Source organism: Xenopus tropicalis, chromosome 2 (genome assembly GCF_000004195.4).
Source record: "Xenopus tropicalis strain Nigerian chromosome 2, UCB_Xtro_10.0, whole genome shotgun sequence".
NCBI lineage: Eukaryota > Metazoa > Chordata > Amphibia > Anura > Pipidae > Xenopus > Xenopus tropicalis.
The window spans coordinates 116984380-116997942 of NC_030678.2; the positions used below are offsets into that span (position 1 = coordinate 116984380).

At 39.7% G+C, this 13563-nt stretch overlaps 1 protein-coding gene across 4 annotated transcripts in view; it reads right to left on the reverse strand.

The window, feature by feature from the left end:
- Positions 1–13563, reverse strand: part of arhgef7 (Rho guanine nucleotide exchange factor 7) — a 98997-nt gene extending 85434 nt beyond the window's left edge. For 2 of the 4 annotated variants that reach the window (XM_004911991.4, XM_012957889.3), the window contains exons 1-2: positions 12760–13563; positions 3653–3736 (exon numbers count right to left, since the gene is read on the reverse strand). In XM_004911991.4, the coding sequence (XP_004912048.1) occupies positions 3653–3736; positions 12760–12924 (249 nt within the window). In that variant the 5' untranslated portion in view covers positions 12925–13563. Of the gene's footprint in view, positions 1–3652; positions 3737–3892; positions 4084–12759 lie in introns of those variants that run through there. The other 2 variants (XM_012957891.3, XM_012957890.3) reach the window with 2 other exon arrangements.

Here is a 13563-nt window from a genome sequence, read left to right on the forward strand (position 1 = left end):
ATAATTTACATCCACTATAATTCCTACTAGTCATTCCTGTAACCCAGATAAACCCAATAAATGTACTTACTCTCCTCTGATAGAAGAGCTAATTTTATGCATTGATTTTTATATTCTCCATCACCATAATCCGATTTATACTCTACATCATAATAAAAGTTAACTCAAAAGGTGAACAACCCCTTTAAATTGAATATTGTACTCATGGAGAACTGCAGCAGTCAATATGCCCTAGCTCATATGCTGTCACTTAATATTAAAATAAAAGTAAAATGCTCTGTCTGTGACAGGTGCGGACACTATCAGACAGGGAGTGATCACTGTTATACAGTATAAGCATCTTATAGACAGGACATTAGCAGAATCAGAATTTCTGTCTAGACAGACCACTAGTTATCGGCTTTACCACAGGACTGTATGACCAAAAGGCCACTGACCAGACACATAGGGGCTGATTTACTTACCCACGAACGGGTCGAATGGAGTCCGATTGCGTTTTAACGCTACGAAAAATGCGCAACTTTTCGCGTAAGTTTTAACGCTACGCAAAATGCGCAACTTTTTACGCAACTTTCGTAATGGATAGGAAAACTCGTGTTTTTACACAAAAATCGTATTGGATCCGAAAAATTCGTACAGAATCCGAAAAAGTCGCAAAATATTCGTTTTCAAGTCGGAACTTTTCCAATTCGGGTCGGATTCGTGGGTTAGTAAATCAGCCCCCTAATGTAACAAAGAATGATACCAGCCAAACTGCAGTTATCAGAGTTTAAGGGCAGCATAAAGGCACTGCTTAGAATTATATATTTATATATTTATATATATAAAGCCATCATTTCACGCAGCACTTTACAGAGTAAAGGGATACAAACACATGACCAAACAGTTAACATACGCAGACAAATCTTTTTCTAAAAATTATTCTGTTACAATTGGATATTGTTATAAGACCGCAGGGGGAGGGTCTTACTGGTGAGAGCAACATTCTGCAACAATGTTAGCAGCCCAACCCACTTCAACAGGGTCTGAATGCTAAATCACTTTTTAATCAAAAAATTTTTTTTTATAAGAATAGTTGAAGGACCTGCAACGTAGGTCTTTGAAACCTGGTGCTACATAGACCTTATACGCTGTTCACTTTAGTGGGATCTCTCATCCAATAACTCAAAATGCAAAAATACCTGTACTGTCATTATGTACCATGTTAATGTTTTAATGAGCAGTCAAAAAGAGGTGTGCCCAAAGTACATTTCCCCAGGCAATGAAAATAGTTCCAAGTTCCCCAATATTCACTCTCAAAGTTATTTACACACAAGTTAATATTACATAAAACACTTAATTGGCAGATATCACCTGCATGTGACTGCACCTGGGCAAATTAAATACTCACGGGTACAGGCACAACTTGAAGATTTTTTAAGCATAGGGAAGGATTGTCAGCCTATGCTTTAAGCCTGGGGAGAATTGATCCCTCCTATCATGATACTGATAGCTAGTATTCAGACTGCATATTAGCACTATATTCTGACAATACACTGAATACAAATAGTGTTACTAGATATACCTATAGTGGGTGCCCAAGTCAGTATCATGCTATGAGAGGTCAATTCTCCCCAGGCCTTTAGGGCTCTGGCACACGGGGAGATTAGTTGCCCGCGACAAATCTCCCTGTTCGCGGGCGACTAATCTCCCCGAAATGCCATCCCACCGGCGAAAATGTAAATCGCCGGTGGGATGGCGTACGCGGCGGCGCGATTTCAGTGAAATTCTGAAGTTCTCAAATACCTGCCTGCCATATTTACAGTCTTCTCTTTGACCTATGCCCCAGCCTGGCAACAAGCAGTGCAGCAAGACCACAGACACTAGCACCAAAAAAATCAAAGGCAGTTGCCTGTGGCTTTACTAGTCCTCTTACTTTAACATCCCTGCTGGTATGAAACAGAAGGCAATGACATACTCCAGAGACTACGGTTATAGTTTTAACCATTTCCCTGCCAACAATGTAGAATCTACGTCACTAGCATAAGTAACAGAATGCCAGCAATGTTGATTCAGTGCTTCTGCATTCTATGTAAGGGTTCTTACACACAGCCATTTTTTCTGCTTCTTTTTAAGTGCAGCAAAATACATATGTTTGTCTGTGTCTTTCAAAATGCAACTTTAGTGTGCACCGAATCCAGGATTCTGCTTTTTTCAGCAGGATTTGGATTCGACCAAATCCATATGCCTGGCCAAACAAGACTCTTTAAAATCATGGGACTTTTCTTCATCTATAACCTTTAATAGTTTTATAACTATTTAACTGTGTATGTGTATTAAACAGTTACACAAGTGGATAAATATCTTCAAGTTAAAACATTTGCTCAAATAAATTCTACCTAACTTATAAAGAGAAATCTGAAAAGACCCTATCTGTAGCGGTCATACCCCCCAGAAATAATTACAGATGAATAAGACCAGAAATATTAATAAATGGTCACCTTATATAAAGCTATTTCTTTTTTGTGTATCAATTTTCTTCCAAGTTGCAGACAGGTTATCAACATAGGTTATGACAACACCACACACAGAATTTACTATTTTCTAAGTGCCACATATTCTATGCCAAAGTTTCTACCATACAAGGATGGATAGTCACAGCTTAAAAATCCCTGGGCCATAAACTCATTAACTGGAATTAGTAGTAAGATTTAAAATGGATTTAAACCCAAAACCTGTATTTTGCATTATGAAATAAAATATAATTCTAAGCTAGTTTCTAATATATAATATTAAAAGATTTCTAAAAGCAGTATATGTATGTATGTCTATAAACTACTGGTTCTAACATCTGAACAACAGAGGTGGAGGTGAAGGGACTTCTGCTACACTGTTTCCAGAGGCAGACCTACAGATAAACATATACTCCTTTCACTTGCAGTTACATTTACTAATAACTTAAAAACAACTGCAAAATGGTCCTTAAAGGAACAGTAACACCAAAAAATTAAAGAGTTTTAAAGTAAATGAAATATAATGTACTGTTGCCCTGCACTGGTAAAAGTTGTGTGTTTGCTACAGAAACCCTACTATAGTTTATATATAATAAGCTGCTGTGTAGCCCCGGGGGCAGCCATTCAAGCTGGAAAAAAGGAGAAAAGGCACAGGTTACATAGCAGATAACAGATAAGCTCTGTAGAATACAATAGTGTTTTATTTGTTATCTGCTATGTGCCTGTGCCTTTTCTCCTTTGAATGGCTACACAGCTGCATTCTTTATATAAACCATAGTAGTGTTTCTGAGGCAAAAACACCAGTTGTACCAGTGCAGGGCAGCAGTACATTATATTGGAATTTCTTTTATACCCTTGAATTTTTTGGTGTTACTGTACCTTTAATGTATACCGGAAAGTCACTTGAAATTACATTTTCTTTCATAATGCAAACACATCTTTTTGGTATGTTTCCCTTTAACTGTGGGATGGCAATACAAGAGCCTGACAATAGGATGGTCCCACATTCCAGAAGCAGACACCCATGTACAAATGAATCCCCTCAGCCCGCAGGAGTTAAACACAGGCAAAGGCGACACTGAGTGCTCCCTTCTATGGCACAGGGTTGCAGATGTAGAACAAGTGTTGTTAATGGAAGAATAGAAGCAGGAGCCACTTACTTCCAAGTTGAAGGCGCTGCAGCCTCGCAGGAACTCCCTGATGTTTCCCAGGCACTCGGTGTCAGTGCGCGGCTCCGGGTACACCTGCAATGAGAGCGGACAGCTTGTTACCCACACAGCACCAACAGGAGCTGGCACCAGCCCAGAGCAGCCCATTCCTGCCTGGCACCCCTTACACAGGGAAACACAGGGCATGTACGGAGGACACAACGTACGAAAATCAAAACCTCTTTTTTTTACCTCTTTTTATTTCTTTCCATGCAAATCTGAAGGTGTCTCTTTTTTTATTGCTTACCAGGAAGCAAATCCTAGTTCAGGAAATGACGTGTAGGGAAGAGCATCTCTCGCCCACCCTCCGCTCCAGGGAAAGAGTTCGGGTTGCACCCCTGGCTCTGTACGAACCCTGTGCGCTTTGCTGAGGCACTGCCTGTTGTCACTTATTATAGAGCTGCATTATCGGCTACGTTAGCACGGTGGGAACTACCGACCATTTAGCTAACTAAACTGGTGCAGGACTTCTGGGATTTGTAGTTCTGTACCGTTTGGAATGCTGACTGCAATGCCTAACAAATTAGATATACAATCCATGAATTAACATCCTATTCCAACTGTTATTATTACAGTTCGCACAGATTTAAGTAAAATGCTGCGTTCAGCACTAGTTATAACCTGGCACTTGTAAAAATCTTTTGAAAAAGGCAGAATTTTCAAATGCAGGGCTGCCATTAGAACCCCATTTTCCCACTGGGCTCCATACAGGTACAACACTGTTTCTTTGTTTCTTGGGGTCCTGCCACTGACCCACTAACCTTGTGCCACGTATGGACATGATAGGGTTACCTGGGCTTTATTTTACTGGACTGAACAATAAAACATTTGCTTGATGCCAATGTAATAAATAGGGAAGAATCAAAAATATAGGAAGGCCTATGTTTTTTTCATCTGGCTAGGATCCCACTGGCCTACATAGAAAAATACCATACAGGATAGGTATTGCAAATTTACAAACATACTTGCCAGTAAGTTTGTAAAGCCTTTACATCACTGGCCTGACCCTCCTACATGATTGTAAACCCCAAACACTGCTGGCTGGTATTTTATTGATAAGGTGGCAACCCTAATCTCTAGTAGCAGCTAATGTGAGCCAGTCAACCAAAACTGAGTACACTCCAAAGGATGTGATATGATCTAACTCTATCTTTTTGTGATGGCATGCCTCATACTAGAAATACACTTCCATACAAATCTGCCCAAACTAACATATTTAATACCCTTTAGCTCAATATAATATATATAGCTCAATTTGTGGTCATCCAGCCCTCAATATTTTGCATTATTTAAAATTTAAAAGTTTCCCTGTAAATTGTTGCACACGATAGCTTACAAAATGTTTTAGTACTTTCAGTGTATTAAATATTGCTATCAAATATAACTACAAAAAGGTTGATGTATTCTAAAAACTGTAGAGATGTACTCTCATTAAAGTGCAATAAGAATACATGCAAGCTAAAAAAAATACCCTTCCGGTGTGAGACAGTATAGTTATCAAATGTGAATTCAACTGGCTGATACTGAACAGTTTTGCTGCAGTATATTTAAGCCATAGATGCTAACATTTGAAAATAATTTCCAACAACACTTTGTTGCTGGGCATTTATGAAATATAGAACTCTTCCCCCATCCGAGAGACCTGCTGAATGAGAATGATGGTTGGCAATTGTCTCAGAAAGCTGGAAAAAGGATATCAATTGGCTAGAGATGGCCAACTCCACTGATCAACTCCTCTGCATTTTAACAGTTACTACAAACAGGGCATACTGAGGAATAGAAATAGTGTTGTTCAGTAAGGGGCCTCTGCAAACAACATGTGATATATATTTGGGTATCCTTGTTCATTAAGTTGTAAAAAAAAAACTTTTCATAAACAGCGTACATAATTTGCAATCAATCAGAGACAATGGTTTCTCATATGAAATGGCACAATGCAGTGCTCTCATGTCCTTTACTGTTTGGACTCTTGCATAACAGCTCTTTTCTCACTGGTTTATTTTTAAATGGAAGTCACACAATGACACTGGCAATGAGATTGTAAGTTCTAAAATGATGCCTATAGGCAATCATTAACTCATCTGTTGGTAGGACCTATAACCCATTAGCATTGCTGAAAACATCTGACTATTACTGAGTGATTATATAAGGAAACCAGTTTTTACAGTTCCTTCTGCCTATCTGCCCCCACACTGGTGCATAAAAATATGACAACAGTTGTGGAAAACAAGTATTGTACACAAGAGCTACATCTTTCATAAAGTCAATTACCTTGTCAAGCCTGACCTGACCGAGTTTATACAGAACAGGGCTGTCCAACTGAACGCACACAGGCTGGTTGTGGCCTCCAAGGATTTGTTATGGTTCCCAGTTTGTTCAAAGGCTCCACAGACTTCACTGTATGACATAATCACTGAAATTTAATGTGGCCCTCAAACATACTGTATGAGAAATAATCTACCCACAACGTGTGATTGTTGTACAGCACTGGAATAGCCCCATACACATGCTGTCAAATCAACATGTAGGGGTCCAGTTAGCAGCTTTTATCAGCTAGTGTATGGCTAGCATTATTTAGAGCCCTGTGTCACCTTACCAACATTGAATGCAGAATTGTGTCTATTAAAACAAGTACATAAAAACAAGCTTATGAAGATAATTGCAAAACGTATTGAAAATTAAATCCTACAAGAAAGTTGTCAGGAATGTCTTTCATGACATACTTTTGTCAGCCATAATGCCAAATAGGAATGAAAGGTGCAGCTCATGTACCCCAACGACAAGAAAATTGAGTTGACAATCTTGTTTGCCAGTCATTGTCCTAAACTAGGCCCGTGAAGTATCTTATGGTGAATCTGGATGAGATGTCAGCTCTGGTCCAAATATGGCTGACTTTTTCCATACCTCTAGCCGGCTCCAAACATGCCAAATGCTACTGCTTAATCACACTAACTATGTGTTAATATAATTTTCTCATTTTTATTGTCTTCATTCGCTATTAAAATTCATGTATGCATGTTCCAGGTACAATGCATTGTCTGATGTGTTTATGTTCCTCTTATAACTCAAATTTTTAATTGTCATGATATAATTTTATGATAATGCTAAAAATTGGTTAACTATATCAAGTAAAAGCACTAAAAACTGTTACTATATTACACATATTACTTTATAAGCACCAGCCTACCCTACAGTTCCACCACACTACAGTATTATTTGCTGTCTGGAAGAGTTTGTGGTGCCAATGCTGACACTGGAAGATGAGATTTTGTTTAAATTGAACTGCACTAAGAATAAGAGTTGTGATACGCTGGATGGGCCCTAACATACTCACCAAGGACTCTTGGATCAGCCTTGTTAACTCTGCTATTGCCCTTCAAACATTCTCATGGGGCCAGAGGGACACAGAAAAGATTTGAGAAAATAAGGAGTCCTTGGTGGGAATCAGGACTAGGTTCCACAGTATACTATAACAATGATGATATTAGTAATGTTAATGTTTCTTGAATTATGAATGTACTGTATATCACTAGACCTCTAGGCTTACTTATGCATGCTTTGTAATGTTCTCTTTTCTTTAAATCAGTGATAATGTAGTAACTTGCCATGTACACTGTATTCTTTTGTTTTTTTCTTTATTGGTTTGACGTGATGCTGACACTAAAAAAACTTCTCTTCATATATAATTAGATATTAATATACATAAAAATGTAGCTATTTATTATGTTGATAATTTGTTGCTGCAACGGCTGTTTTTCTAAATAATTGTGACTTTTCTAAAGTTTCTAAACCTGACTGTACCTTCTCAACCTGTCAGATATAGCTTCTAATGCTATCAGACTACTGTTGCACAAGTATGGTAGCCCCCTCATAGTGTGGAGAGTAGTAGTCAGCACCAAGCCTTGTGATTAGTTAGAAGTAGTGCAGGTTCCCCAATGGCCACTTTCCATCGGCACATCCAGGTACAGAAGAACAGGAACAGCACCTCTTGTCTTTGTAGATTAAAATGCCTTTATTGCAACATTTTTTGGGGGGCAAACAACAATAGCAGCAGCAACGTTTCAGGTCACAAGACCTTTTATCAAGCTTGATAAAAGGTCTTGTGACCTGAAACGTTGCTGCTGCTACTCATAGTGTAACATGGGGGGGATCAGGCAGGTGATGTAAATTTATAAATAGCATGCAAAGGCAATGTTATGATAAATGTAAAAAAGGTTTAATTTCTGGTGTCAGCGTCTTTTTGAGTTTAGTAGTTGCTAAAAATCTATAAAGTGTGCTGCTCAGATAGTGTTTTACTGTGCATACTGCCATGACTGTCCTATTCTTTTCTTTGCAAGAATGTCTGCTATCTGACCGCTTGTTGTTTATACCACCTGATGCTGTCACTGCCTATCCAAAATCAGCTCAAAAATTTTTAAGAAAGGGTACCTAGGTGAGACACAGGCTGCAGGCTTATGTGGGGCTCTATATGAGCCGCAGGCGACTAACTCGTCCCATTGGACATTAGCCAAAATCAAATGTAAGTGGAAGCCTGTATAATTGAATCTAATCATGGTAGAACTGGTACAATATAAATACCTAATGGAAAATGAAAGCTACAAAAACTGTAATTTATATATTAAACACATTTATCGGCATTCTGATTTTCTTGGTTTTAGAGGTTTTTAAAACCATAAAAAAGACATTTCCACTAAAACCACGAATGTCAATTATAGTCATTTTTAAAGGATCCAAATTGAAAAAACACAAATGAATAAAATTGCGAAAAGAAAACTAAAAGAATAGGAGAACCACAAGTTTTTTGTGGTTTTACATTTTCCTACAAATGTTTGTGGACAAAACCCCTGAAAACCTCTTTTATATGGCAAAGTTTTGTATTAGTTTTTTTGTGATTTTGACACAATAAATGGTGAAAAATTCAAATTTTTCTCCATGAAAAAGCAAGTTAGCACAATAAAACAAAAATCATGAAAAAAAAATATATGAATGTTAAATTCCTCCCCTTAGTGCTGCCACTTTTCCTTTTTCGGAAACAAGAGAGGGGCAGGCAGATGATGTTGAGGGGTCAGGGTCGTCATGATTAGGGGAGGACCACTAATATCTGGGGGCAGGACAATGATGGGGCAGCCAGGAATTATTGATTTGATAAACTGCAGCAGCAGATTTTTGTCCCAATTTCAAAGCTCTGGGACCCAGACAGCCAAGTGAAACTGGACATTGCAAAAGAGATGAGGCAAAGACACCAACAGTAGTACTTTATAGCTTCCAGTAAAAGATGGAAAGGGTGCAATTCTACATCAAAATATTGGCACAGCGGACTTGCATCTATTCTATTTCCCATAGATTTTTGCACACTGACTGTAAGAGGTTTGTATCATAGTGTTAATTTGCATATTTAATTATTTAATCCACCCCCACCAAAAAACAGCCATCATCCAAAAAAAAAAAAAGACGTGTCCTTCAGCTGTCAGTGCGTTTAAGTCACATGGTATTATAGATTCACATACAGTTCAGCCAGGCACTCAGAATTTATCTGGAATTTTGCCAAATCTTGAACCAAGTACTAAAGTAGTCATATCCCTAATTAAGTAAGTTTGGAGTATAAAAAAAACCTGATATGCTCACAGAACTTCTTGGTAATGACTAATTTCCCTATAAATTACTATTACCATGACGAATATCCTTATAACTCACAATTACTCAGTATATACGTAGTAAAGTCTAGGATACCACAAAATCCTTTAACAATCCACAAAAAATGTGAATACTTCCTCTTTTGGGCCAAAGCAATTATTCAAAAATAGTTACTGTCATTGTTCCTAATATCGCTTTTCTGTAATTGTGTTTTTATTCCAACAAATCGTTTATAAAGGAGAAATTTATCAAGCATTAACAATGCTCTTGCCCAAGACATAAGTAATCAATAACATAATTATATAAAACAGTTTGTGTTCCGAATAAACATGATAATAATCATTCTAGACATGGAGTAAATGAGAAGTAATGCAGCTATCTCTCTAGTCAATGCACTGCACACTTTCAGAATGCTGCTTACACATGTTGCTGTGATATCTATGGGCGGAGGTACACTGAGCATCATTAGCCTATGCGAAAATCTAATCCAAATTCAAGAAAATATATACAATATATAATCAGAGATCTTCCTTTTTATGGTCCAGCAAAGGCTCCATAACTTATAACAATGGTACAGAAATATAGGCAATAATGTAAACCCTATTTACTAAGGAGATTAGTTGGGCGCAGACTAACCTCCCCGTGTGCCACAGCCCTAAGGGTGAAGACACACAGAGGCTACAGAAATAGACAATGCTGATCATTTATTGATAACTGTCTCTAAGTGTGTTTTACCAAAGGCAATTCTCAGTATTGTCTATGGCAGGGTATTTTCTAGAGTTCAGTAACTGCAACAATTAGCTGCTACTAGTCGTGGGCGACTAATCTCCCCGTCTGTCACAGCCCTTAGAGGGAACATTGGTCTGCACTATTATTAGCCTTTAGGACCCCTACTCTCTACAACCTGAAATTGGCCAGATCTTGATCAGGCAGGTTTGATTTTTAGTCGGATCGGGGACTGCATCGGCTCATTGATGCGTTCCCAAACCGACAGACACCTATACCCCAGGGCCAAACGACCGAATTAGCCCAGTATCGCCCACCTGTAGGTAAGGATATCTGGAGAAGATCGGCTCACCTGGTGACCTCGCCAAGCGAGCGGATCACAGTGTGTATGGCCACCTTAAGACTAGCTTAAAGCAAACTGCATAGCAATTATGAATTGCATGAAAAAGTATGAATATCTGTATTTATAAAGCGCTAATTATGTACGCAGCACTGTACAGTAGATAGAAACTTTTACAGAAAGTCCAATAAATTCATTTTACACACCTAAAACTGATTTAGTACTGCACACAAAGGGAGGCACTGTAAGGACCATTCAGACACTGGCAGCTGTGAGGCCCTCACCACAGTGCTCTTACTAGCTTGTCTGAGGTTAATGGAGTACTCATTGGCCATTTCTGCCCTTATCTTACTGGCAACTCTGGGGTTAATACTTTGCTCATTCGCCATTCTGCAATAATCTTACTGGGAAGTCTGCTTATTGCCCATTTCTGCAATGTTATTACTGGTATATCTGGTTTTAATACAGTGCTCATTGGCCTTCCGCAATGATCTTACTGGGACATCTGGGGTTAACTGAGTGCTCATTGACGATTTATGCAATGATTTCACTGGCATATCTGGGGTAGATGGAGTGGTCACTGGCCATTTCGGCAATTATCTTACTGGCAGTAAGAAGTGCTCATGAAGTGCTCATTAGTCACTTCTACAGTGATGTTTTTGGAGCTTTCATTGTTCATTTCTGCAATGATCTTACAGGTTATATGGGGTTAATAGAGTGCTCACTGGCCATTTATACAGTGTTCTTACTGGCATAAAATATATATTACATGACACAGTATTGTAGGTGATCTTCTCACAAACACTGTTTATTTGTAATTTAAGACAATATTATTCTTTGCAATTTTCCAATATACATTAATTAAAACATTTCAATGCATTAAAATTTATTTGTAGCACTATCTGTCTGGTATCTGTCTATATTCTGTACACTACTGGTTCTGACTTCTGATACAATGCAACAGAAGAAAGCTGATTAACAGACCTGGAGGAGAACTAACTTCTGCTACACTGTTTCAGCAGACAGAAAACAGGAAGGTAAAAACAAATGCAGCTTCAACTTTAACATTTTTCAACTGAAAATTTGTAATCAATGTATATTGGAAAGTTGTTTATAATTAAATTTTCTGTCATTATGCAAAAAGTAGTTTTTAGGAGGAGATCCCCTTTAAATTCAAAGAGTTTTTTTTCAAAGCAAAAAATCAACTTCTTGACCAGGAAAACCAATGATTTCCCAGTCTGACGAACCATTCATATTCTCCACTTCAGTGAAATAAACTAGCATTGTAGCATTCATAAAATCATAAATAAAATCATTCATAAAAGATTTGCATATAAGTGTTTCCCTGGCCTATCTCTGCACACACACAATAGTAACATTTACAAGCATAGCAATTTTCTATCAAAATATCAACAGATACCAAAAAGTAACAAAGAAGTTTAGTCTTTGGTTTAATGCCAATAACTCAGTGACACAGAATTGACTTTAGACATCCACTGATTTCTTATTGGTTGAAAGCTTAGGTCTTAGCCAATAGAAGCTGAAGAGGAGCCTTCTACTGTGAAGATCCTACTCTGACAAAGAGCTAGGAGAAACTGTCATATGCATCAGCTGCCAAGTAGCATGTGACACCTTAGAGTGCAATGGCACCCCCCTCCTCAGTGCCACCTATGCAATACAAGCAATACCCAAACAGACCATATAGGGAAATATTTATTTAAATCAGGTCCTTGAACAGTAAGTCTGGAAAAAATTCTTCTCTTGTTAGCATACATAGGGCCTCATTTTGTATTGCCTAAAAAGCTATAAATAATGTTTGCTTGGTAATGGATGGGCTGCCAACTTACTATGTTACTAAATGGACGCAGGCTCCCATGTTGGCTTTTATATTTGGTCAATGGGTATAGATTATCTGTAGTGTCTGGCTATACCTGTCTACACTATAAAGCTGAGATAGTATCAGAAGAGGTGATTAATGGTTGATGGACTACACAGATAGAGACACACATAGAGAGATAGGTAGACCCTTCCTTTGGAGCTTGAAGTCAGCATGGAAGACCCAAACAATTTTTGCCCCCCCCAGTGCAATGCCACCGCCTCCCCTCCTTGTGTTTTTGTACAGGGTATCCCCTCCTCCCCCAGCTGTCGGTCACACCGCCCTACTTGATGGGGGTTGGGATGCTGCTGCAGTTAACCCCTGCTGAGAGCAATGTGCCCTAAGCAAACAACTTGCAGCAGTGCTTGCCCAGCTCCCTAAGCAAACAACTTGCAGCAGTGCTTGCCCAGCTCCTGGAGGGCAGAAGAAGAAAGAAGTGGGCACACGGTCACAGCAAACACAAGTGGCAGCCAGGGGCTTTACCTTGTCTATGGAGCCAGGCAGAAGCCTCTCCAGCAGCCGGCACAGGACCACCCCGTCCTTCAGGGACGTTTGCAGGAAGCCCTCCGGATCGGAGATGGTTTTCTTGGGCGACTCCAGCACCCCGAGAGTTATAAGCCATGTTACGGTTTGCTCTGCAGAATTCATGGCTCGGCAGCCAGACACGTAAAGCCAGAGACTGCAAGAGCGAGGGGGGCAGGGGCAGCCAATGCAGTATCCCTCAAATCCAGCCCCTTCCCCCCTTTGTAGATGGAACTGGCTGCTGCTGCTTTGCTCCCCTTGTAGGTGGACATGAAACCCAGGCTGCTGCTGCTGCTGATCCCTCCTTCCCCGGGCAGATGCAGATGATGACGCCTCGCTGCTGTAGGAAATGCAGCAGGTCCGCTCCCCCGTCCCCCTCCTCCTCCTCCTCCTATTCCTGTCTTCCCTCGCTGCCCCCCTCTTCCCCGCTCTGTGCTGGGCGCTCTGGCAGCCTGTCAAGTGGCTTTTGATTGCACACGGAGCCTGCAGTGTCGCCACTCTCTTCTTCAGGAGAATCAGTGCTCAGCCAAGAGATCTCCGGCACTGCATGAACCAGAGCATCCCCAGGGCTTGTACCTGCCATTCCACATGTTACAGACAAAGGCCAGCCTGACAGTGTGTGCAGTGGAACATGTCACACACAAATACATTCCTTTCTCATCCTCTGCTTGAGTGAGGGGGGGGCGGGGTATAATATAAACATATATGGTATTTGACAGCTGTAACTTGAGTGGTTTGTGCCACCTTTTCACCCTTCCCAGCTAC